General features: G+C 41.7%; 1 protein-coding gene across 1 annotated transcript in view; it reads right to left on the bottom strand.

Annotated features, from left to right (window-relative positions):
* The window catches only part of LOC148020113 (outer envelope protein), an 88,568-nt gene extending 75,030 nt beyond the window's left edge, over window positions 1-13,538 (bottom strand). Inside the window, exons 1-2 of the mRNA XM_087700389.1 lie at window positions 13,354-13,538; window positions 12,985-13,161 (exon numbers count right to left, since the gene is read on the bottom strand). Coding sequence (XP_087556515.1) covers window positions 12,985-13,161; window positions 13,354-13,418 — 242 coding nt within the window. The 5' untranslated portion in view covers window positions 13,419-13,538. The remainder of the gene's footprint in view (window positions 1-12,984; window positions 13,162-13,353) is intronic.
* Between the last annotated feature and the right edge of the window lie 10,873 nt (window positions 13,539-24,411).

Here is a 24,411-nt window from a genome sequence, read left to right as displayed (position 1 = left end):
GGGTATATTTGGTTGGGAGGTGAGTAAGACACACAAGAAATTTTCTTCTCTCTCACACACATCCACTGCCGCCTTAAACGGCACGCTGTACTTCTTTTTTATTGTGGATGATCATTCCAGATACATGTGGATGTACTTTCTCAAGCATAAGTCAGATACTTTCACATATTTTTCTCCTTGGATGCTACCAGTTCATAACCAGACTGGTCGTCATATTGGTTGCATGAGGAGTGATACCGGTGGTGAGTTCATCTCCTACAAGTTTTTCGAGTTTCTACAGAAGCATGGCATCTCTCGCCAACTCACCTCTACTAACTCTCCCTCTCAAAATGGAGTCGTAGAGCATAGGAACTGGACAGTCGTGGAAATGGCACATGCACATATCTATTGCTCTATTGTAAGAAAACTTCTTTGGTTAATTCACACTAGGCCAGATTTAGCTTACTCAGTTAGCATACTTACTCAGTATTTCACAGCACCTAGAATGTCACATTGGATTGCATGACTTCGTATGTTGTGTTATTTACAGTGCACTTATTCTTATGGCCTGACATATGGTTCTGGTTTATGTTTGCAAGGGTACACTGATTTTGATTGGGCAGGAGGTTCCCATGGCGGCTACCTCTTTACCTTGGGCACGGCTCCCATTTCTTGGTCCAGCCGTAAGCAAGAGACGGTGGCGACTTTCTTGACCGAGGCTAAGTACCGAGCTCTCTTCAATGGCATCACTGAGGCCATCTATCTGAGGAGTTTACTGGCGGCACTTCATTTTCCTTGCGTCTCTCCCACAGTTGTTTATTGCGACAACCAAAGTGCCATTTCCCTTACAGGCAATCCGATCATCACACCATGGACGCGGCATGTGGAAGTCCACTTTCACTTTTCCCAAGAGCAGGTTGAGCTAGACACTATTCGCCTAGAGTTTGTGCCTTCATCAGATAATTTTGCAGACATTTTGACCAAAGCGGTCAACCGGCCGGTTCTTTAGTACCTGCTTCCCAGGATCGCGGCTTGGGTACACCCTCCCCTACTTCAGCTTGACAAGAAGAGAATGCTTCCCTCTTGCTTTCCCTTCCAGTTTGAGAGGGAGCGGCTTCTACTCTTAATTGTGACAGTGATGATGCTTACAGTTTTTGGACATTCCATTCATTTATTCTTTTGTATTGTATTATGGACATTTGTAACTGTATCCGCCCTGTCAGGATGACCTGATTGTAAAAGGGCACTTGGACAAGTGAACAATTCCCCTGCGAGGGCACTGTCCAAGTGGCACCGTTGTATAGCATATTGCATGCGTATGACATCTTGCATCTCCCTTTGTATTATCCCATGCATTGGCATTCCGTTCATGTAAACATGCATCTGTGTGCATTTATCCCTCTTCGGTCTTTTGGAGTGGTCAACTCTAAGATCCACCATATTCGTGGCATAACACATGGCAGTTCTCCTAAAGGCAGTTTCCCTACCCTTGCTTGCTTGCTTGCTTTGCTTGTCTTACTAAGCCCACCATCATCTTTTTTGCCTCTCCCCATATTCACCACATGATTGGCACACACACATACTTGTATTATCCTTAGGTACTTATCCTAGTCAATGTGAGAGATTGGTTTGCTAGTTTTGTGAATGACTTGGGTTTAAAACTCTCTTGCCTACATTTTTATCTTTCTCTCTCCTGCAGGCTGTCCTGCCTACGTTTTTAGTCTTTCTCTCACCTGCTGCCTACGTTTTTAGTCTTTCTCTCTCCTCTGCAAGCTGTTCTACCTGCGCTTTTAGTCTTTCTCTCACGTGCTGCCTGCGTTTTTAGTATTTCTCTCCTCACTGCTATCTGCATCAGATCCAGCTTCTTCTCACTGCTGCGTTTGCTGGTGTTTAGCATTCAGAGGCTGCCTTGCTGCGATTCGGGATCCATTCGGAGTACGACACACTCTCCAGCTCATTACCCTTGCCCTGGTCCTTGAGATACAGGAGTTCGAGTATTCATTCACTGCGTAGTGTGTTTGTTGCATGAGCATCGTATTATTCAGTAGTTATATCACGTCATTTATTTACTGTATTCATTGTCTCTGAGTTACCCTGACCCTAATTGTGTTCTTTTATCAATCTGTGCTTTGTCGTACGATTTCCGTTTATGGTTCTGTGTTAGGGCATTTCTTTACATGGCACACATTTTGAAATTTCCATGCAAGCTTCAAATGATTATGATACTGATTTGTCTAATTGTGCGGCTTTATGGCTTGGCTTTCATTATGGGATCAACACTATGGACGACCCCATTACATGATGTATGCATGCTACACTTCCAATTCATTAGCTGCTTCAGATACATCTGATCGTGCTACTACCAACACACAAAGGAGGATGATAGATCTAGTGCACTCTATTCTATCACAAAGGCATCTGCATCTACACTTACAATAAACAAGCTAAATAATGTCAAACCAGCTCTAAGGAAATAGAATTTCACACCTTGGATGGCCTCACAATCAAATTATTTGATACACTTTGGAATGAATTGAAGCATATTGAAGGATTGGCATCCTATCATTTTGATGCCTGTTGTTTATAGGATCATATCAAAATGTGTCTATAAAAACAAAATGATTTGACACAAAGACATGCATCCTCAATAATATGGTTGCATTCCCAATTGACAAATAGCAAACATTATAGCTATACATAACAATAGATGTTCCCTTGATGTACATGGATAGAGGAAAAGCTTTTGATATTACGCACTAAATTTCATGTATCATGATCAAAGTGGGCTTTGGAGACAAGATGTCATGATTCATATACATGGGACTTCCCAATATATCGTAAGTAATCAATTGTCTAATGCTTGGACACTTTGTAAGAAGTAAGGCAATGGTGTCCTTCAAGTGCTTTTTCTATGTCATTGCCATGCATTCCTCATTGTTATATATGAATAAATGGAAGGAACATTGCAAGGACGTTTGCTTCATATCTCTTTGCCCAAGTATACAATTGTGGCTCATTTCTTATGCATCAAAAAGGAAGAGCATCATACACAATCTCATGACAGCTGCTGCAAATTTATTTGCTATGGCAAGTTGTTTGAAATTTGAATTGGCCACATTTTTGTTTTTTGAAGCTCAAGTTATGAAAACTAAGCCCCAACCATCACTGCTATATCCACCACCCCTACAGTGAGCCTGTAAAACGAGCTTCCAAATGTAAAGAAATACTCTGACACAAACACAAATAACAATCATATGACAATGCACAGACTGATAAAAGAACACAGTTAGGGTTAGGGTAACTCAGAGACAATAAACATAGTAAATAACTGAAGTGATATAACTGCTGAATATACAATGCTCAAGTAGCAAACACACTATGCAATGAATGAATAGTGAACCTCGAACTCTTGTATCTCAAGGATCATGGCAAGGGTAATGAGCTGGAGAGTGTGTCGTACTCTGAACATATCCCGAATCGCAGCAAGGTAGCCTTCGAATGTCGAACACCAGCAAACACAGCAGTGAGAAGCTAGATTTGATGCAGGTGGCAATGAGGAGAGAGAATATGTAGTAAGCATAGGCTGATGAGAGAGAAAACAGGCAAACGCGGGCTGCAAAAAACTGGCCACAATAGAGGAGAGAGAAAATTTATCAAACACAGGCTGCATAGCCTGGCGACAATTGGAGGAGAGAGAAAACTGCCAAACGACACCTGCAGCAGTTGGACGACAACCTGCAAGAAGCAAACGCAGGGCTGTGATGACGTAACCGGCTGTATGGCAACAGGTCTGCACAGGAACAACAGTCGCCTGGCTGGGATCAACTCCAAACTGCATCAAGAAGGCTGGAAATCGGGCACCAACTAATGGAGACAGCAATGGACAACTTCGGCTGAGATGTCTTCCGCGAACGGGGTGTGGGCAACAAGCTGAAACATCTGAAATCTGCAAAAACAAGATTGTGGTCTTAATGGAGGGCAATATACTTATTTATAGAAAGTTTGGGCCCTTCCAAGTGGGTTTGTGCTTATGGGACACAGAAAGTCTCTAGGATCGCGTTTCTTTTAAATAAACAAGGTTTCTTCATTAATTAAGAAAGTTTTGGGGCTGTCTAAGTAAAGCTGATGCATTTCTAGCTCAACACCTCCTCTCACGCCCAACAACGGTGCCACGAGAAAGATCTTTTGCCCCAAGGCGTCCCATCCCAAAGCAGCCAGATCATTGGACGAAGGGTGCACGTCAGCGATGGGAATCTTACCAAGGGAGGCCAAGTGATCATCCCAGAGAGGACAGGGCATCGCACAAAGGGTGCACATCGGCTACCCAGTGGCCTACCAAGCCCTACAAAGGCGGATGGAATCAACTATGTACTTCTTTTTCTTTTTTTTTTGGAATTTGATAGGTTTAGCATGAAGTGTGGGTTCAAATCAATTTTTGTCCTATTGAGTATCCGTGCCCCAAACGTGAGAATGATAAAGGATGGTCAGACCCAAGACCTTCACAAAACAAGCATACTATCCCTAACATTACTGGGTGTCGGTGAAGAAGAATAAGGCTATGGTGCGAATATATCAAATAAATGAAGCAAGAAAGACAAGCAAAGCAAGCAAGCAAGCTAAGGAAAAATTGCCTCGGAGACTACCATGGGTAATGCCAGAAATATAGTGGATCCAAAGTCGACCACTCCAAAAGACCGAAAAGAGATAAATGCGCACAGATGCATGTGTATATGAACAGAATGCCAATGTATGGGGTAATGCAAAGGGTAATGCAAAATGTCATGCTCACGCAAGATGCAATGCAACAGTGCCACTTGGACAGTGTCCTCGCAAGGGAATTGTTCACTTCCCCAAGCGCCCTTTTACAATCATATCATCCTAGCAGGGCGGATGAAGTTACAAATGTCCATAATACAATACAGGAATGAATGTCTAAAAACTATAAGCATCATCACTGTCACTATCAAGAGAAGTAACCACCCCCTCTCAAACTAGAAGGGAGAGCAAGAGGAAAGCACCCTCTCCCCGTCAAGCTGAAGAAATAGGGGAGGGTGTACCCAAACCGATCTTGGGTAACAGATACTGAAAAACCAGTCGGTTGACCGCTTTGGTCAAAATATCTACAAATTTGTCAGATGTAGGCACAAACTCTAGGCGGATAGTGCCTAGCTCAACCTACTAAATACTCTAATATTGAAACACAAATAACAATCGTACGACAAAGCACAGACTGATAAAAGAACACAGTTAGGGTTAGGATAACTCAGAGACAATGAACACAATAAATAAATAAAGTGATATAACTACTGAATAATACAATGCTCATGCAGCAAACGCACTATGCAGTGAATGAGTACTAAACCCTGAACTCCTGTATCTCAAGGATCAGGGCAAGGGTAATGAGCTGGAGAGTGTATCATACTCCGAACTGTTAAGACTTCAAGCTCAATCTACTATCTTTGGTATGACCATACCCGACACTTAAGTTGTCCAGCTGTACCACACTATGCGGACATTAAATAAATCGGTGCTTATGACTTAACTGCTTTGGTGTGAATGGTCCTTTGTGACCTTAGGTTGTACATTCACTAAGTAGTGTGTGGAATGATAATGAAAGTGAGAGAGCACTCTGCTCTGACTGTTGCTTCTTCACTCTTGTCTCTGTCTCTGATTGTTAACATGGTATCAGAGCACCCATGACTGGGCTCTGTGGAGTGCATATGGGAAGAAGAAGACCTGAAGATTGAACTGTCAGGGTTGAAGAGAACAAAGGACTGACTGTCATTTTCCTCCATTGCTCTAACACAAAGGTATGCATTGTGGAAGAAGACTTGCCATTGTCCAAGAGGCCATTGGTGGCTAATTTGGGAGTCTTCTAAGGTTGCATTAGGCACATGAGAGTGCTTACATAGCATCATTGGGCACACGACCTGCTGCTGGAACCAGATCTACAGGCTGCGTGATTGCGCCAGATCCAAGGGCTGCTCCTGCACGCAGAGATTCAGGTTGTTGATGGTTCCCAAGGTGATATAAACCATGTCTACACTCAATGGAAGGTGGTCTACATCAATGGTAAACAAATGCTTGCATATGAGCTCATCTATGAGCTGTACAGACAGACTGCAGGTCTGAAAAAGACAGTTCACTACTGTGTACAGTGAATATTCAGCAAGCACTTGACAGTAAGTAAAAGATTGAGGCTTCCAGGTATGCTCAAAAGGGACTGTTGAGCATAGACATATTTGTAAAGACATATGCATTGACTGACATGGTTATGGACTGAAGTTATTGACTGAAATGCTCAGTTTTGGGAAGTCATTGACAAGCTGAAATCTGTCATGAGCAATGTAGGCTGCATGTATCACTACACTTTGAAGTGTATCAGTCACTCTAGTTAGCCCCAGGTACACTGTGATTTGCATTTCTCTCAAATGCTGTGATCATTGAGAAGGAAGTTGAAGCAAATGTATGGAGCTAAAGCAAAATGCTTTGACATGGTTCTTGAATGTCATGAACAGTAAATAACCAGTAAATGCTGAAAATGTCTTGGTTGCTCCTGACTCTTGGAGACAGATCAGTCTTGGATGAGGTCAAGATCATGTATCGGGTTCTATGCATGGTAGCATAAGGTATGGCATTTTGCAAAGTCTTTGGGACTGAAATACCTTGACAGTGACTGTCTTTTTTGTGGCTGAAATATACAGCAGGTATATCTTGTTTTGTACTTGCAACACATGTCATACTCTATGTCAGAGTGACTTGACTGGGAACTCATATGCAGAGATAGATCTCTGAACTACTGCAAGTGTTATGGGACATATATTCAATGTTCTTGGCCTTGAAATTACTGTTGGTTACTCACAGATTACAGTTTTCAGACTGCATGTATTTTTCCCTAACAGTGAGGTTGCATGAGTTTAAGCTAAAGCAACTACATAGCATATGTATTGACTGTTCTACCTACAGGTTAGACCACTTGTTTGTGGACTGTTTTGAGCTATCATTGGGCTGAAATACCCTGGTTTTTTTACTGCAATTAATTGCAGAAAACTGTCATAAACAGTAGAGGATTGAACTTGGTCAGTCATACTTGTTGACTTGCAGGAAGTCAGGCAGTGACTAAATATTGTCTGGTACAATATGGCTAATGCAGAGAGGACTGACAACATAACCCAGATAGTGGGGGAAACGCTTGACAGTAACAATTATGCCATATGGAAGTTCCGCATGGAGAACTTCTTAATAGGGAAAGGCTACTGGGAGTTGGTGACTCGAGCGGAAGCTGAACCTAAGCTCCCAAATCGACCTACGGGGCTGATCAGAGACGATTACACCGAGCTTGGACAAAAAGAGCTCGTAGAGTCTTACACTGGCTCTCTTTATGTATCTCAGATGCCATGGTAATACTAATAATGAACTGCAGCTCTCCTAAGAATGCATGGGACATTTTGGTCAAGTACTATGGCACAACCACAAGTGCCAGGAAGATACAGTTGAAGCAGAAGTTCAACAACATGGAGAGAAAGAGCAGATCTATACAGGATTATGTCACGGAGGTTAAGATCATTGCGGATCAGCTGGCATCTATTGGTTCACAGGTTGAAGATGAAGACATGGTTGCTGTGACTTTGAATGGCTTGGGGCCTGAGTATAAGTCTTTTGACACTTCTGTGTCTGTGAGGGTTGAAATGCCTGATTTTAATGAGCTGGTTGCATTGCTTATGCATGAGGAGGTTAAACTTGGCTTGGCTACAGGGTCAAGCAGTTCTAAAAATAAGGATGTAGTTTTTTATTCGAATCAACACGGCTGTGGCAGCCGAGGTAGAGGCTATGGATCTGGCAGAGGAGGCCAGCAGAATGCATCCTATGGCAATAACAACCAGCAGGTATCAAATGCAAGAGGTGGTGGAAACTTTAGAGGCAGGGGGAGATCTAGCCCTAGAGGCAAAGGCTCCTGGCAACAGCAGCGTCCATCTAACAATCCGAATAAGGATAAGGATTGTCATTACTGCGGGAAGTATGGTCATACTGCCAAGGACTACTGGAATAAGCACGGCAATCGGAAAGGCAAACAACATGGACACTTTGCTACGTCTAGTCAAGCAGATGATACTTTAGGAGATAGATTGTTTGCCATGCAGTATGTAAAAGACAGAGCTGCTCAAAAATCCACTGATAATGCAGTTTGGTATATTGATTCAGGGGCATCGAACCACATGACCCCTCGCGGTGATTGGTTCACTGATATGGTAGCTGAAAAACATGCCTATGTTTGTACAAGTGATGATACGCAACATAGAATTGAACATAAAGGCAAAGTGCCTCTTGTGGTTCATGATGGCAGAAAGAAAAATTTGCATGATGTACTGCATGTTCCATCGATTACGAAAAACTTATTGTCTGTCGGAGCAGAACTTGCAGGTTAGATTCAATAAGCATGGCTGCTTTATTGAAGAGTTTGGAAATGGATGCAAGTTGATAGCTCGCGGTCACAGGAATGGCAGAATGTTTACTCTTGATGCTACTTTGCCAGAGCTGAATTCAGCTATGTTTGCCCATGGTTCTGGCACTATCAGAGATTTGGAAATTTGGCACAAGAGAGTGGGGCATGTAAATTTACAAAGGCTGCAAATTATGCAGAAAAAACAGCTCGTTACAGGTTTATCCAAGTTCCAATACTCAGATATTGGTCATGTATGCGATGCTTGCCAGTTTGATAAGCAATCCAGGTTGCCATTTGTCAGGCATGTAAGGCAAAGTACACGTCCATTGCAGTAAGTGCACTTTGATGTTTGGGGGCAAGTCCATAATGCATCTATGGGAGACTCGAAGTATTATGTGACATTCATTGATGATTACAGTCGCTATACTTGGGTGTATATCCTAAAAACAAAGGATGAGGTGTTTGCTGTTTTTCAGCAGTTTAAAAAGCAGGTTGAAAAGAAAGTTGACTGCTATATCTCTTGCTTGAGATCAGATAGCGGTGGGGAGTATGTGTCAAATGAGTTTGATAATTTTCTAGCTGAAAATGGCATACGCAGGCAGCTTACCTGCAGCTACACTCCTCAGCAGAATGGGGTAGTTGAAAGAAAGAACAGGGTCTTGATGGAAGCTGCTCGTGCCATGATGAATGAGAAGAAGATGCCGCTCTATTATTGGGCTGAGGCTGTTATGACAGCCATGTATATCTTGAATCAGACTCCCACTGCAGGTATTCATGAGATGACACCGTTTGAGAAGCTGTATGGCTATAAGCCGGATGTAAGTCACATGAAAGTCTTTGGCTGTCTTGCTTATGTGCACATTCCAGATGAGAAAAGGAAGAAGCTGGATCCAAAAGCACATAAATGTGTTTTCATTGGATATTCGCAGGAGAAGAAGGCATACAAATGCTATGATCCCTCTACCAGGGAGACTTTGGTGAGCAGGGATGTTATTTTTGACGAGATGTGTTCTTGGTATGTATCAGCGGCTACAGTGCCATCGGATATGCCTTCTACTCATGTATCTACAGTTGATTTGCAGCAGAGCACTGCTATGACAGGTCCTAGTGGTCAGACAGTATCCCCATGGACAGGGAGATTGAGGAGCTCACCGTCCACTAAAGCCAGTATGTCAGTGAGGGGGAGATATGATGCCTTGGACAGAAAAGGAAAAGAGAAAGCTACTGAGGATGCATCTGGTATGATGACACCTGGTAGAATGACTTCTAGATATGAGTCTGCTGACACTTTAGACAGTGAACTTGGTATTCCAATTGTCTATATGCCTGGCACAAGGCAGAGCAGGTACATTCCGCCTCATGAGAGAGGGGAATTGAGCAGTGCACCACAGCCTAAACGCTCATAGAGGGTCAGATACCCTGTTGACAAGTTGACGTACAGTGGCTACTCTGCAAAGCATTATGCTTACATGACAAAAGTGATGGAGATCAAAGAACCAGGTACATATGCTGAAGCAGTGAAAGATGAGAACTGATATGCACCTATGGATGAAGAAATAAATGCCTTGGCTAAAAATAAGACATGGGATCTTGTGCCACTGCCTGAAAGGAAAAAGACCATTTGTTGCAAATGGATCTACAAAATCAAATGCAAGTCGGATGGCAGTGTGGAAAGGTACAAAGCCAGGCTGGTTGCTAAGGGGTATGCCCAACAGTATGGACTTGATTATGAGGAAACATTCAGCCCTGTTGCCAAGATGGCAACCATACGCACCGTGATTGCTTTGGCTGCTGCTAGAGGCTGGAAATTGCAGCAGATGGACGTGAAGAATGCCTTTCTTAATGGTGACTTAGCAAAGGATGTCTATATGGTTCAGCCGGAAGGGTATGTTCACCCTGATTTTCAGCATTATGTATGCAGGCTGAAAAAGGCATTGTACGGGCTGAAGTAGGCTCCGAGAGCTTGGCATACTAGGATCAGTAACTACTTGCAGAGATTGGGATTTGCTGTTGGTAGGGCTGATCACAGCCTATTTACAAAGAAAACTGACAGTGGCTTGGTAGTGCTGGTCATATATGTTGATGATTTGATAATCACTGGTGATGATGACTTGGGCATATAGCATGTAATGAAGATGCTGAAATCTGAATTTGACATAAAGGACCTAGGAGAACTGAAGTATTTCTTGGGCATTGAGGTAGTTCTAGCTGAAAATGATTTATGGCTGATGCAGAAGCACTATGCCATGGAAATGCTGAAGAAGTATGGCATGGCTGAATGCAAACCATTGGATATACCTCTTGATCAGAATGTCAAGCTAGACATGAGCACTGGAGCTGAAGTAGAGGATGTGACTATGTACAGGCAGATGATTGGCAGTCTGATTTACTTGGCCATCACTAGGCCTGACTTGAGCTATGCTGTAAGGCTCATAAGCCAGTTTATGGAGAAGCCCAAAAAGCCGCACTTGGATGCAGTTAGACACATTATGCGATATGTTAAGTCCACTGTAGAGTATGGGTTGTTTTATGTCAGAGATAAGCCCTTGAAACTCATTGGATACACGGATGCAGATTGGGCAAGATGCTCATATGACCATAGATCTACGAGTGGATATGCTTTTGGATTTGGTAGCGGCGTGATTAGCTGGAGCAGCAAGAAGCAGCCTGCGGTTGCTTTGTCAAGTACTGAGGCAGAGTACAGGGGTGTTGCATTGGCAGCATGCAAGATTTCATGGCTGCTCAAGCTTATGGCTGATTTAGATATTCAGGTGGATGCTCCAGTGACCTTATTATGCGACAATCTCAGTAGTGTACTCCTGGCAACGAATCCAGTATACCATGCCAAGACAAAATACATAGAGGTACACTACCACTTCATCAGAGAGATGGTTCTCACAAGAAGAGTTGATCTCATGCATGTGAAGACTGATGAGTAGGTTGCAGATATCTTTACCAAGTCTTTGGGTAAAGATAAGTTCAGTGTTTTTAGACAGCTGCTTGGTGTGCAGATGCTGTCTTGAGCTTGAGGGGGAGTGTTAAGACTTCAAGCTCGATCTACTATCTTTGATATGACCATATGCGACACTTAAGTTGTCCAATTGTACCACACTATGCGGACATTAAATAAGTCGGTGCTTAGGACTTAACTACTTTGGTGTGAATGGTTCTTTGTGACCTTAGGTTGTACATTCACTAAGTAGTGTGTGGAATGATAATGAAAGTGAGAGAGCACTCTGCTCTGACTATTGCTTCTTCACTCTTGTCTCTGTCTCTGATTGTTAACACGAATAAATCCCGAATCGCAACAAGGCAGCCTCCGAATGTCAAACACCAGCAAACGCAGCAGTGAGAAGCTAGATTTTATGCTGACAGCAATGAGGAGAGAGAATATGCAATAAACGCAGGCTGATGAGAGAAAACAGCCAACGCAAACTGTAGAAAACTGGCCATAGCAGAGGAGAGAGAAAATCTATCAAACGCAGGCTGCACAGCCTCATGACATCTTGCAAGAGCTGGGCGACAGCTGGAGGAGAGAGAAAACCACCAAACAACACCTCCAGCAGAGCTGGACGGCAGCCTGAAGAAAACAAACACAGGGCTGTGATGATGTGGCAATCTGTATGGCTGCAAGTCTGCACAGGAACAGCAGTCGCCTAGCTAGGATCAGCTCCAAATTGCGTCAAGAGGGCTGAAAATCAGGCGCCAACTAATGGAGACAGCAATGGATAGCTTCGGCTGGAAATCAGGCGCCAACTAATGGAGACAACAATGGATAGCTTCGGCTGAGATGTCCACCGCGCACAGGGTGTGGGCAGCAAGCTGAAACACCTGAAATCTACAAAAACGAGATTGTGGTCTGAATGGAAGGCAGCATACTTATGTATAGAAATTTTGGGCCCTCCCAAGTGGGTTTGTGCTTATGGGACATAGAAACTCTCTAGGATCGCGTTTCTTTTAAATAAATAAGGTTTCTTCATTAATTAAGCAAGTTTTGGAGTTGTTTAAGTAAAGCTAATGCATTTTTTGCTCAACACCAAATACATCACATCATTCACCTTTCAATGCAGCCCCAACTCCATGCTCTACCCACCACCTGTATAGTGAGTCTATAAGACAAGCTTCTCAATACATCTAAACAACACTGATGAAAGACATGATCAACTGAGAGTGCACGGTGAGAGAGAAAACCCCTGCATGTATTAGGTCCGAAAACCCACGCTCTCACTCCAGAAAAGAGGAGTACTTGCTGCTATAAATTGCCGGTAAACTGGTAAAAGCTCAGGATCAGCCTATCAAAACTGGAGCACATAGTAACATTCCATAGATGCATTGACAACAAGAGGGTTGTGTGGCGATGTCACTTTGCCAAAGAGAGTAGCTGATCATACAGCTATACTCACACTTCAGTGGCCCATGGGGCTTCAATAGGGATATCTACCCAGCAAATGCAGACATGCCCAGCTGGTCAAAAGCCTATCACTCTGTATATCGTTGTCCTTTTTTCAATTAATTGCCTTTTTTTAGATAATTTGAATGTGCACCAGAACAAGAGCAAATACCTCCAATTTTTCAGCTGCTCCTTCCCTTTTAAGAAGGTGGGTTCTCCCTTTCCGAGCTGCACACGAGCCTTATTGATCGCATAGCCATCGTTCTGCAACCTGCTCCGATCCTCATCCTCAAGTGAGGTTCTGTGAGTGCTGCCTACATACTTGCCATCGTAATTGTAGCTTCCCTGCCTGGTCCAGTGATGGTTGATTAGAGCCAACAAAACTGCAAAATGAGCATTCTTATGCAAGGCTATGGTCCTTTAGAGTGTTCACACAGCGACTATGCATCAATTGATAAGCCACATTGCATCGACATGATTGAGCAGGCTATCGATCGATAAATCGAGAGAGAGAGAGAGAGAGAGAGAGAGAGAGAGAGACCTTGCCCTGGCAAGGCAAGCTCCTTGGTGCTTCGATGAAGGCGGGCCCCATGAAATGGCAATCATTTTGGTACAAAATGGCTATCCCGTCATTAGACTGGATACACAAACCTAACACTGGATACACAAAATGGCTATCTTCTCCAAGTGGCATGTGATTAGAGGGCTCATCCTCATGGCACTTTGGGGAGCAAGAGACCTAGGATTCTTTAGGTTTGTCCCATGGATAGTGGGTGCTAGCCCTCTCCATAAGTTCCATGGGCTTGCTCAATGGATTTTGAAGGTGCTACAACCTCTCCGTTGAAAAAGCAACCACGATAAGGCCTTGTTTTGTAAGTTTTCTACAAAGGCAAACAAGGTTTACTTGTTCCCTAGCAATGTGGATATTTTTCGTAATTTCCCCAGCAATGTCTACATTTTTCCTTACCTTAATGCATGATATTTCACTTTTTTTTAAATCTAACAATTTCCTTGACACTCGTTTTCTCATGAACACTAGATAGGGGGCTCGTACTATGGCACCTAATCTAGTCCCCCTTCATAAGTATGACAAGAGTGCGATTTCATTATATTCTTCAAGCATTTTTAAAGGCGAGTTGGAAGTCAAGGTGATTAGAAATGCATGCTTAGCTGACAAACTTGAGCCAATAAAGGGACTGTTTCAATATCATCTTTCCCCATTATTATACAATCATCTTCTAGAATTTAATACTGACATCCACACTCTCTTACTGGAATGTTGAGGTGCCCCCACAATAATATTAGGTAGAGTGGGCAAGAGTAAAGGGAGTTCTCATTATTGGCCCACTTATGCTAGAAATAAAACTAGTTATAGCAACTTTCATGTGAACAAGAGTTACAATACATTATGTATGAGAAGAATACATTATCTAGAGCATACGTAAAGAAGTAAAACAAGTAACAAAACAATAAAAATAAAAGGAGTTGAATACACAGATAAAATAAGACCACTATAAATTAGGATTTTCTAGAAGGCAATATGTCAAGGATGGATTTCTGGAGTAATGGATCAAAGGAATTCTAACTTTACACTCGTTAGGCTACTAGTATCCAAGGATCGGGTTGCCATCCGAGAGCTTAATGAGATCATGGATGTGGAGCTCAAGAATGAGATAATGATATCCTTAGATAGAGACAAACTCACATTTAGGGCATTAGTGATGGAGATCTTTTGTAGCGCCTCAAGACCTCTCATTTTGGCAAAACTTCTTTGGCTTTTGTGTGTAGGCCACCCAACAATCGAATTGAAAATGAGGACTTCAATAGGTTCCATGTGGAACCTCAATAAGGCATATTGGTCTTGTGTGGGGATAGATATTACTTCAAAGTAGTAGCTAGCACCTTTGCTTTTGAGCATCGAACAAAATTTCATCTACTAGAGCACAAGGAGGGTGATGGTTGGTAATCATGTCTAGCAACCATATAGTAAATTGCCTCCTATTTGGCCTTCTTCGAGTGTTGCATGTGCTTAATGAGTCACCCCATTTTTTGTTAAGAGCTTATTAGATCTTAACAAGGTTAAACATAGCATGAGACATCATCATTCAATCTAAATCCCAAAGTGGTCTACGAATCATTAGCTCATGTTGGTAAAGTAGAGCCAAGTTCATTATTAGGGATCTTTATCCAAGTAGGAGTTTTGGAAGAGACTAATACTTTGGAGATTAGAGACCATTACAGCAAATGCTCTTAAAGAACCACAACAATAAATACCACTGCATTTTCTACTAAATTAGGCCAAAGATCTTGGGAGGCTATTTGAGGTCAAATTTTCAATTGTCATAAAATGTCATTGTAAAGTGACCACAACTATCTGTACAGAAAAAGAGGTAGCCTCTACCATTCAACAATCACTTGAGGTCACAAACTAGCTACACTTAACACATCTTTCTTAGGGAAGCTTATATACTTGGGTCATCGCTGTAGGGGGAGAGTGATTTCTTTTCTTGATTTACCAACTAACACTCAAAGATAGAGATGTCACAACATCAAGGGGGCCAAGACCATGAATTTTAAGATACCCATCCCTTGGTTGAGCCAAAGGGGGTACACTCTAGATATGGCATTCGAAGATATATGCATAGACACATTTCAATCAAACCTCTTACGAGCATATCAAGCAAAACATCAAAGCAAGGGAGCAAATGGCAAACTTGCTTATTACAGTATGCATAGCTATCCTTCATGTTGGGAATCCTACATGCAGGTAGAGGCACACACGTAGCAACACATAGCCAACCCACTCTCAGTGGTATTTAGACGGAGTATTGTACGACTTCGAACTTGATCACACACTTTATTGATCGAGACAGGTGCATGGAGTGGACAGGCAAGAGAGACGAGGTTATACAACCTGTGTGGACTACAGAGTGTAGAATCAGAGGAGCACTTGATTATGACATGCCCAACATATGCACACATATGGACTGACTTTGATATCCCTTTACAGGGGCCACTTCACCAGTTTCTGACCACTACTCCTATATCGAAGTTAGGGGCTCTCATCACCCGCATGTTACGCTTTCGGGAGAACCATGCTGCATAGATTGTTCTTTCACCATAGCTACCCTTTCCTACCATGGGGAAGGAGAATCATTGTATATCTGGAAAGGTCCCATGGGTCATAATTTGGCCTTCCATGGATGATAATAAACTACTCTACTCTACCCTACTCTACTATAATAGCCTTTCTAGTCTTAATTTATAAACAATATCATCCATGCCCTCTTTGGCTACACAGGCTTAGTCTTGTGAGCAACTTCCAAATTTACCTCATAGTGAAACATTAAGGTCTCAACCCTTGGTTTGAACTTGAGGGCTCCAAAACCTCTCAATCCGTCCTAATATCATTTAGCCTCTACGAATGATGAACCCTTTTAGTAGGTCTTCTATAGTGGCACACTTGGTTCAAAATATCAAAAGATGCCTTTTTTTTAATGGCCATCATTCTAGTCACCTTAAATAAATTGGTTAGGTGTCTAAAGCATTTAGTCTTCTCAATCCTAGTCATCACTATCTCAAATGTTGGAAAGTTATTAGACTTATTAGGCTAACCAATCCATAGTTTTCATGGCCATTTTTGCCCAATGCACTCATAGGGTTTTTTTTTAATGCATGTTGTGCGACTACATTATCATTACATGTTAAGCAACTTCCTTAATTAACCCTTTACACAAGATTTTTTAATTTATTTCTAGTCATAACATATCAACCAATCAAACAAGCATTAGAGAAAAATAGCTCTCTTATTTGGATTCACTTCAGTTAGTAGAATCTCTTCACTAAGCTCTAGTTCTTTATTGAGGTAACAACCCCTTTACCATGGTTATTCCTAACTCTTCTAACATTGAGGCCTTTCAACTATTTATTGTGATGCACATATATGTGATCGCATTCCTTCCCTAGCCATAGGAGGCATTTACTTGTGTAGGGCCCCTCTACACTCCTTGCTAAACCTCAATGATTGAGCATCATCATATTGGGCTTTTATTTAACCATTTAGCTCTTTCACCAAGTGACAAGGAAGTAAAGTTTTGAATAATCATGGTTACATTTCTTATATGAATTACAACTCATAGAATGAAATTTTGCAATGAAGTACATATAGGGGGTTGTGAACCATCCTCAATAAAAAGAATATACATTGGAGTCTTGTAGCCCCCGAAGAAGATTGCTTTTTACCATGTATTTATAAAAAAATACAAGGATTGCAAAATTTTAAACCAAAGTACTAAATACATGGTGAAGAGGTGATCATGTTACCTACAAACCCAACCGGAGAGACTAGTTGCCAATGACTAAAAAGTATCAATGGTTTATAAGTGTTGCTGACCACCTCAATTGTTATCCCCTTCACACCATGTGTATAGTACTTTATTTGAAGCAAAGGAAGATGTCACTAAATTGATTGCTTATTACACATTCTCTATTTAGTAAATTTATGTCAATAAACTGATGACTCACTTTCTTTAAGTGTTGATGATGATCTAGCATGGCCATGAGACCATTTAGAGACTAGTATTCTTAATGCATCACTTAATGGGGTGATCAGAGCACAGTGACAGGGATATCTGGTACAGGCAGTACAAGTTATGAAGGGGGAAGGAAGTGTCTACCAAGTATAAGAGTGTGCACAAGAATCAAGGAGTTACACATAAATGAAGATGGATTGAGTTCTAAGAAGATGAAGTGCATTAGCATTGTGTATATGTATTTATGTATGCATCCGAGGACGCCCGGGAATGTTTACTTATGTGTAATGAGCAATGCATTCATTTGGGGTCATCCTCTCCCTTACAAGTCAAGGTTTAAGGTCTTTTCTCTCTTAATGAATTAAGAAGAGAAGTAATTCTTTCATTAAGAAAGATGAGAGAGGTAATTATCTCACTAAGAAAGACGAGAGATGTGATCCTCTAGAAGTGAGGAGAGAAGTGATTTTCCCTTTCTAAGGTCTAAAATGACACAACATTTTGTGTGGAAGTCAATCTTAAGGTTGAGGCCCAAGGAGGCAATCTAATGAACTCTCCTTATCTATGGCTCAAGGTGGTTGCATGGACCATAAGTTAAGAGTAGAGTTTAAAAAGTTGCTTTTCTTAAAATAGACATAGCGAATCCATTTTTAAAATATCTCACGATAGAAAGCTGATCTCTAAAAACGGCTCACGAGGATTATCGAAAATGGCAAGATCTACAACTTTTGTATTGGACGTTTTTCCAATGCACAGAGAGATATTTTGAAATTGGTGCTATAGAGTAGGTCCTAGAATAGCCACATCTTGCATGAAGATCAACCTTTCCAATCTTGGCACTCAAGTCTCTCTCCAAGAAGAGAAGCTCTTGAAGCCTATAAAAGAGGAGGCTCTCCTTGGGTGTGGGAGAGGTGAAGGAAGCATCACTTTGTGTGCATGTAAGAGAAAAAGAGAAGGTGCAAGCGCTGCGAAAGCTCTGCTAAAATCAAGTTCCAAGAGGAGAAGAGAAGGTGCAAGTGCTGTGGAAGCTCTGCTGAAATCAAGCTTCAAGAGAAGATTCAATATGTGTAGGAGAGAAGGTGCAAGTGCTACGGAAGCTCTACTGAAATCAAGCTCCAAGAGGAGAGTCCTATACATAATGTGTAGGAGAGAAGGAGAGACTCAAGAAGGATCAAAAGGTGCCAACTTCCAAGTTATGCAAGTGTTAGCTGGTTGTATACCATGCAAGGAACCGTGATCTTATTCCCAAGATCTACAAGTAAGAATTGGTTTATGTGTAATGGAGGAGCTTGCTCCTTGTCAATAATATAACTCCACAAGGGGAGGACTGGCCCATCTTCCAGTCCCTAGTGTGTTGTCTCTCTCTCTCTCTCTCTCTCTCTCTCTCTCTCTCTCTCTCTCTCTCTCTCTCTCTCTCTCTCTCTCTACATCTTTCTTTTCTCTCAACTATTCTCTCGCTGCACCAACATAATATTCACCATATATCTTTTAAGTATATAAGAAATTCGAGTGTGTATCTCAGATCTTATAACAGAATTCATATTTGTATGGTACATAGCAGTTGCCTTTTATCTCTAAATATTACCTACTTCTACATTTCAAGGACTACATGACACACCTAACTTGGAGGGAATGTTTGGAAAGATCTAACCGTTGGATCAAGCTATTATCTTCTACAAAGTTGTTCCACTATTCATGATCTATAGCTTGACTATTTGGATCATCTAGACCTTACTACAACTATTAATATAATCACCATTTACCAATATGCAATTTTTGGGTAGAATAATACTAGCTTTCCACATTCATTGTTATATATTGAGCTAGTCTTGATCTATGGTGACAGTAAGGAGGACACTGAGGGGGAGGAAGTCTGAGAAGACCTAATTCATCTCTCTTATCATTGTATTTCTTATCTTAAATTAATGGATCTCTTTGTGTGTGTCCAATCACTTCTACTACTATTGCATTGTTTGCCTCTGCTATTATCTGCTTGATTGTGAGTTCATTCTAATAAATTCTTTGTACATCTACTTTCATTTGAAATATTGGGAATCTCATTCTCAAAATTCTATGAATGCAAATGCAACATCATCAACCCATGCAATTGTAGCATACACTTGTAAGGTACAATCACCAAGCACTTGTGATCACCATGATTACTAGTAGGCTGCTACCTCAAAGCACTCATTATCATTGTCACCTTATGGCTAAGAACCAACCCTCAACACTTGTAGTATTGTACACTATCATACTTGTGGTCATCAGATTCACACACCCATAGGCTAGCCATAATTGTAGTCACCCCATAAATGTCATGACCAACCTATGCACTTGTAACAACCTTAAGTTTCTTCGCCCCTTTCATTATCACATTCTCTACTCATAGCCACTTTCCAATTCACCTTACTTGTGGTTTAGCACCACCTTAATCACTTCTAGGCTACCACCTTCATACTCCACTCATGGAAACATTCACTTAAGCACTCATGGGCTAGATTTTTCTTTTCACTTGTAGGCCACTACTCATCTACACTAATAAGCAAAAAATACAATCACTACAATAATCACCTATGCAATTGTGTTTACATTCACCCATTAACCACTCATATCACACTCATAGTCAGACCACATATCCTTAGTACTTAGTCACTCATGGACACATAGGTCTGAACGCACACATGTACTCACTCTTAGCCAATTAGGCACTAGGCCATTACTAGACCATCACTCTTGTCCTCTCAAGGTACATCTACACTTAGGGTAGGCACATCCTACTCACTCTAGGGTTAGGTACACCAACCTTCCTCTTTAAGTCTACACATACCTCACTCTTAGCGTAGGTTCATATACCTTATCCTTGGGCGCACACCTCACCCCACTTTCATGCAATATCCATTTATATGCCTGTAGGCTAGGTTATGACTACTTGCTAATAGCCACAAATCCCTATCACTTAAGTCCATTATGGTTCACCTTGTAGTCACTACTTGCCCATCCATCTTCCTAACCCTACCTCACCTAGTTCACTAAGACATAACCCTTAGGCGCAACTTCAATGTTGTGAGATACCCTTAGACTCAAGTCAACTGCCGCAAGCCAATCCGAGACAATGATTTCAAATACTCGTAGATCAAAGCAAGGATACTCTCATCAATATTATGGACCTAACCATAGATGCATAATAGGAAAGAGCTAAGATGCAACATTAGACAAATGATATTAGGAGGCCGGTATTGAATGCATGATTGGCATGGTCCTCTAATGATTCTTTAGTGAACCTGGTGCAAAGGAAGTCATTCACCAACTCCAATGCACTACAAATTGGAACTCATGTGGCCAACACATTGCTCATGGAGATGGATATCACACTTGGAACTAAGGAGTAGTCAAAGATTCCCTTAATAGCCAAGTAATTGGACAAAATAGAGTAGGGGATGATTCCTATAGCTTTGTGGAGAAACTTGAGCAAGTGTGTGAGGCAAATAAGCTAACCTTAAACTCAAAGAAAGCATAACCCTTTAAGCTATGCTTGGATGAAAAAGGGTGCACATGGTACATAGGGCTAGATGCTGTTGAGAAGTCACAATTCTCAATTCTCAAGGATCTCTTCATAATGCAATTTATAGAGGTCATTGATATGTGGACAACCTCATTATAGGATTGATGAATCTAGAACAACACGAAGAAGATAACATGAGGTTAATTTCTTAAAGAAAAAAGGCAAAATGCCAAGATTGTCATGAAATGTTTTGTCAAATGCTTCCATGACAAAAGGATTTACAAGGTTATGGCAAGCAACTCAATGTTAGATATATCCACTGTTGATAGTTAGCTTGATGGAGCAATCCAAATTGATGACCTTCACAAGGAGTGGAGAAGATATAATAATTTAAAAATGGATAAAGGTCCTATATCTATCAAAAGTAATAGTGAGCTCAACATGATATAGAACATCTTGGCTGCCTTCAAGCAGTAGTAGTGGAACTCTCCAAGCTCACAAAAGCCTTAAAGAAACCAATACCTTACCACCAAAATGTGCAATGCATGTACTTTTTGCAAGGAGATCATTTGCCTTCAAGCAACAACAATTGGAGCTCTCCAAGCTCATAGAAGACCTAAAACAACCAAGACCTTACCACCAAAATATGGAATGCATGCACTATGGAGGAGATCATATGATGTCACAATGCTTGAGACCTACTCAAGTATGCACAAACTATGGAAGCTTTGGGCATGACATTGCATATTGTTGAGCCCCAAGAAGACTTTCCTACCTTGATCCTTATGCTAACTTTGGATACCAAAAAAAAAAAAAGAGATTCTGAGAGCGGAATTTAGGTGATGGGAAGTGCTTAAAAATAGCTAAAAATTATGAATATCAAGGGAAAAATATTCAATGTCAAAGGCGGCGGCTCGATCTAGGACGATTTTAAGCGTCAAAGTGCTTTAAAGGTGCCCGAGCGACACTTGTTGATTTTTGATAATTTTTCAGACAATCCTGCGGGTTAGCAAGAGTTACTGGCCAATGCGGATGCCAAGCCGGATGCCCTGGATTTTTCAGAGCTCAATTCGGAGTCCGGACGGGGAAATGTCCACAAAATGGTCAAGATATGAAAAGGTGGACACTTGGGAGGCCAAATTTGAGCATGCCTTTTGAGTTTGGACCCCCACCCCCCCCAAAAATTTTATGCACCTTATGAAGCAAAAAACGTGGAGAGAGAATGAAGAGGGATGAAAAAACGTGATCAACAGAGGGCGCCGTTTTTTTCGCCATGGATGGAGAGAGGGCATCATGGATGTTACAAACACCCTGCCTAATGGATTATAGGGCTTCATTCCCTCCTGTCTGTGGATCTTATCGCCGTCCTTCGCTCCTCAATTGATGGCCTGAATGCTGAGATAGAAATCTAGTATTTCTCTCTCCTCTCTCTCTCTCTCTTCTAAGGGGGAATTCATATGGGAAGAAGAAGGAAGAAGAAAGAATGATGGAGGCTTGTCCAGCATGGATCGGATTGCTCCACGGGCTGGAAATGGTGATTTGTGATTGTGTTGGACATGAAGTGCTGTTGATTTTCAGATTTGCAGCCATGGACATGAAACCCGAAACACGCAAATAAGCGGTAATTCAATTTTTTCAAAGGAAATTTGAGATTTCATGGCTTTTGATTGATAAAATGTTGTTCATGTGGGCTAAAAATTGTTTATGTTGCTGTTTTCCATGAGTACTTGCTGATCATAATCAAAAAATCAGAAAACTATGCATCTTGTGGCTCAAAATAATACACTAAAACACGTAAAATATGGAAAATCAAGGAAAAATGATATTTTTGGGCATAAAAATGGAAAAATGAATAGGAACACCAACTAAATTTTCATTTTTGTTGCAAGAAGGAACTAAGGGCCACAGCCCATAACCTATTTTGAATTTTCGGTAATAAAGTAATGCAAAAAATAAGGGAAAATACAAGGAAAATAGAGAAAAATCACTAAAAATAGGAGAAAAATGCATTTTGGGTGCAGAAATTTAATGAAAATTAAGAGCAATGTTTGTGAATGTTTGTGGGGATTGAAGCATGAGGATTTGGCTCAGTTCAACCCCACCTTCTTGTTCTAGTGTGTTTTTTCCGCTTTCTACACATAAAATGATGGCAAAATACCCTATAAATCTATACAACAATGCAACATTTGATCGATGGGAGGGTAGAGTGGTTAAAGTGTGTCTAAATGTGGAGTAAAATGATGAAAAGATTGCTGTTTTTTTTTGCATGCCATATAGGTCGGTGAATAATTATAAAATAAGGGCCTAATAGCACGAGGGTTCCCTTGGTGCTAGGTTCGTGCAACGCCGCATAAGAACGGTAGTTGAAAATCATTGAAAGGATGTTTTCCGCATGTGCACAATATCGATTTCATAATTGTTTGAGCACTTGGCATCCAAAATATGCATAAATCATGGAAATATTTAAAGGTATCAGAAATCCTGGATGCACAGCAATTGTTTTCATTAGGACATTGACCCACGTTGAGTGAGAGACAGGGCACCCTAAGCCATAGGCTAGTCGTGGGGTCTAGGGAAAAGAGAAGTAAGGACAATGGTACATTCCTGTATACGATTAAATGGTACCTTGAGTGGATTTTGTGCGAAATGTTTATATGTTGAGCGACGCATCGAGGGGCCAATCCCCAAGGTGTAGGAGAGTCGCAGAGGGGTGGCAGCATTCAGCCGTTGGAGGACCCCCTATGTCTGTGCTTTGTGCCATTAGGCAATGTGTAAGGGACTACCTCTGAGGAGTAGTGGGTGAGAGAAGAGTGGACTACAAACAACGTATTACAAACGCAATGTTTAGGAAGGCAGAGATTTTGATAGACGCTCCTGGCCGCGAGGCCAAGGGGTTGTCTTGTGCATAGTGAGGAGGCCCGGCTAGTGCATGAGCCAGTGCCGGCCCGGTTTTTGGTCCATCAGTGGTGCGTCTGCCGGGAGCCGCTTAAAAGTGGCGGTCCTCGAATCCTGGTTGTCTAGGGACCAACTAGCAGTTTATGCCAAAGGATACTGAGATTGATTCGTTATTTATTGATAAGCATCGTCTAGCAAAAATCCAAAATCAAGAAAGAGACGAAAGAGCTAGGCGACGTGCTGAAATTTTTAGGAGATATTCCCCTAAGCGTAGCGGTGCTGAACCCTTACGAGGGAGTGGATCTAGTGGTCTTGGGGCCACACGCAGTAAGTTAGGAGAAGGTGGAAGCTCTAGTGCTCCCCTTTCTGCCATAAGCCAGTCTACATCAAGTACGGGAGGTGTAACCCCACCGTCCCCTATTCCTAGTGCAAATCCAATCCTCGTCATGGCGCAGCCTATTGCAATTCCAGCAGGAACGACGGATTTGCCGGCTCTAGGTTACCCGCTACCCATTTTTAATGGGCTAGTTGAGGAAGATGCGGAACTCCACATTAGGGAGTTTCAAAAGCTGATGTTTAACTGTCGCATCCAAGAAGAAGGACATTTAATGATGTTCTTCAATATGACTCTCAAAGGAAGAGCCGCTATATGGTATCATGGTTTAGAAGCCGG

This window comes from Lygodium microphyllum, chromosome 19 (genome assembly GCF_053477565.2).
Source record: "Lygodium microphyllum isolate KBCC chromosome 19, Lygodium_microphyllum_v1.1.10, whole genome shotgun sequence".
NCBI lineage: Eukaryota > Viridiplantae > Streptophyta > Polypodiopsida > Schizaeales > Lygodiaceae > Lygodium > Lygodium microphyllum.
Note: the sequence above shows the minus strand (reverse complement) of the source record. Positions and strands in the feature narration are given on the sequence as shown.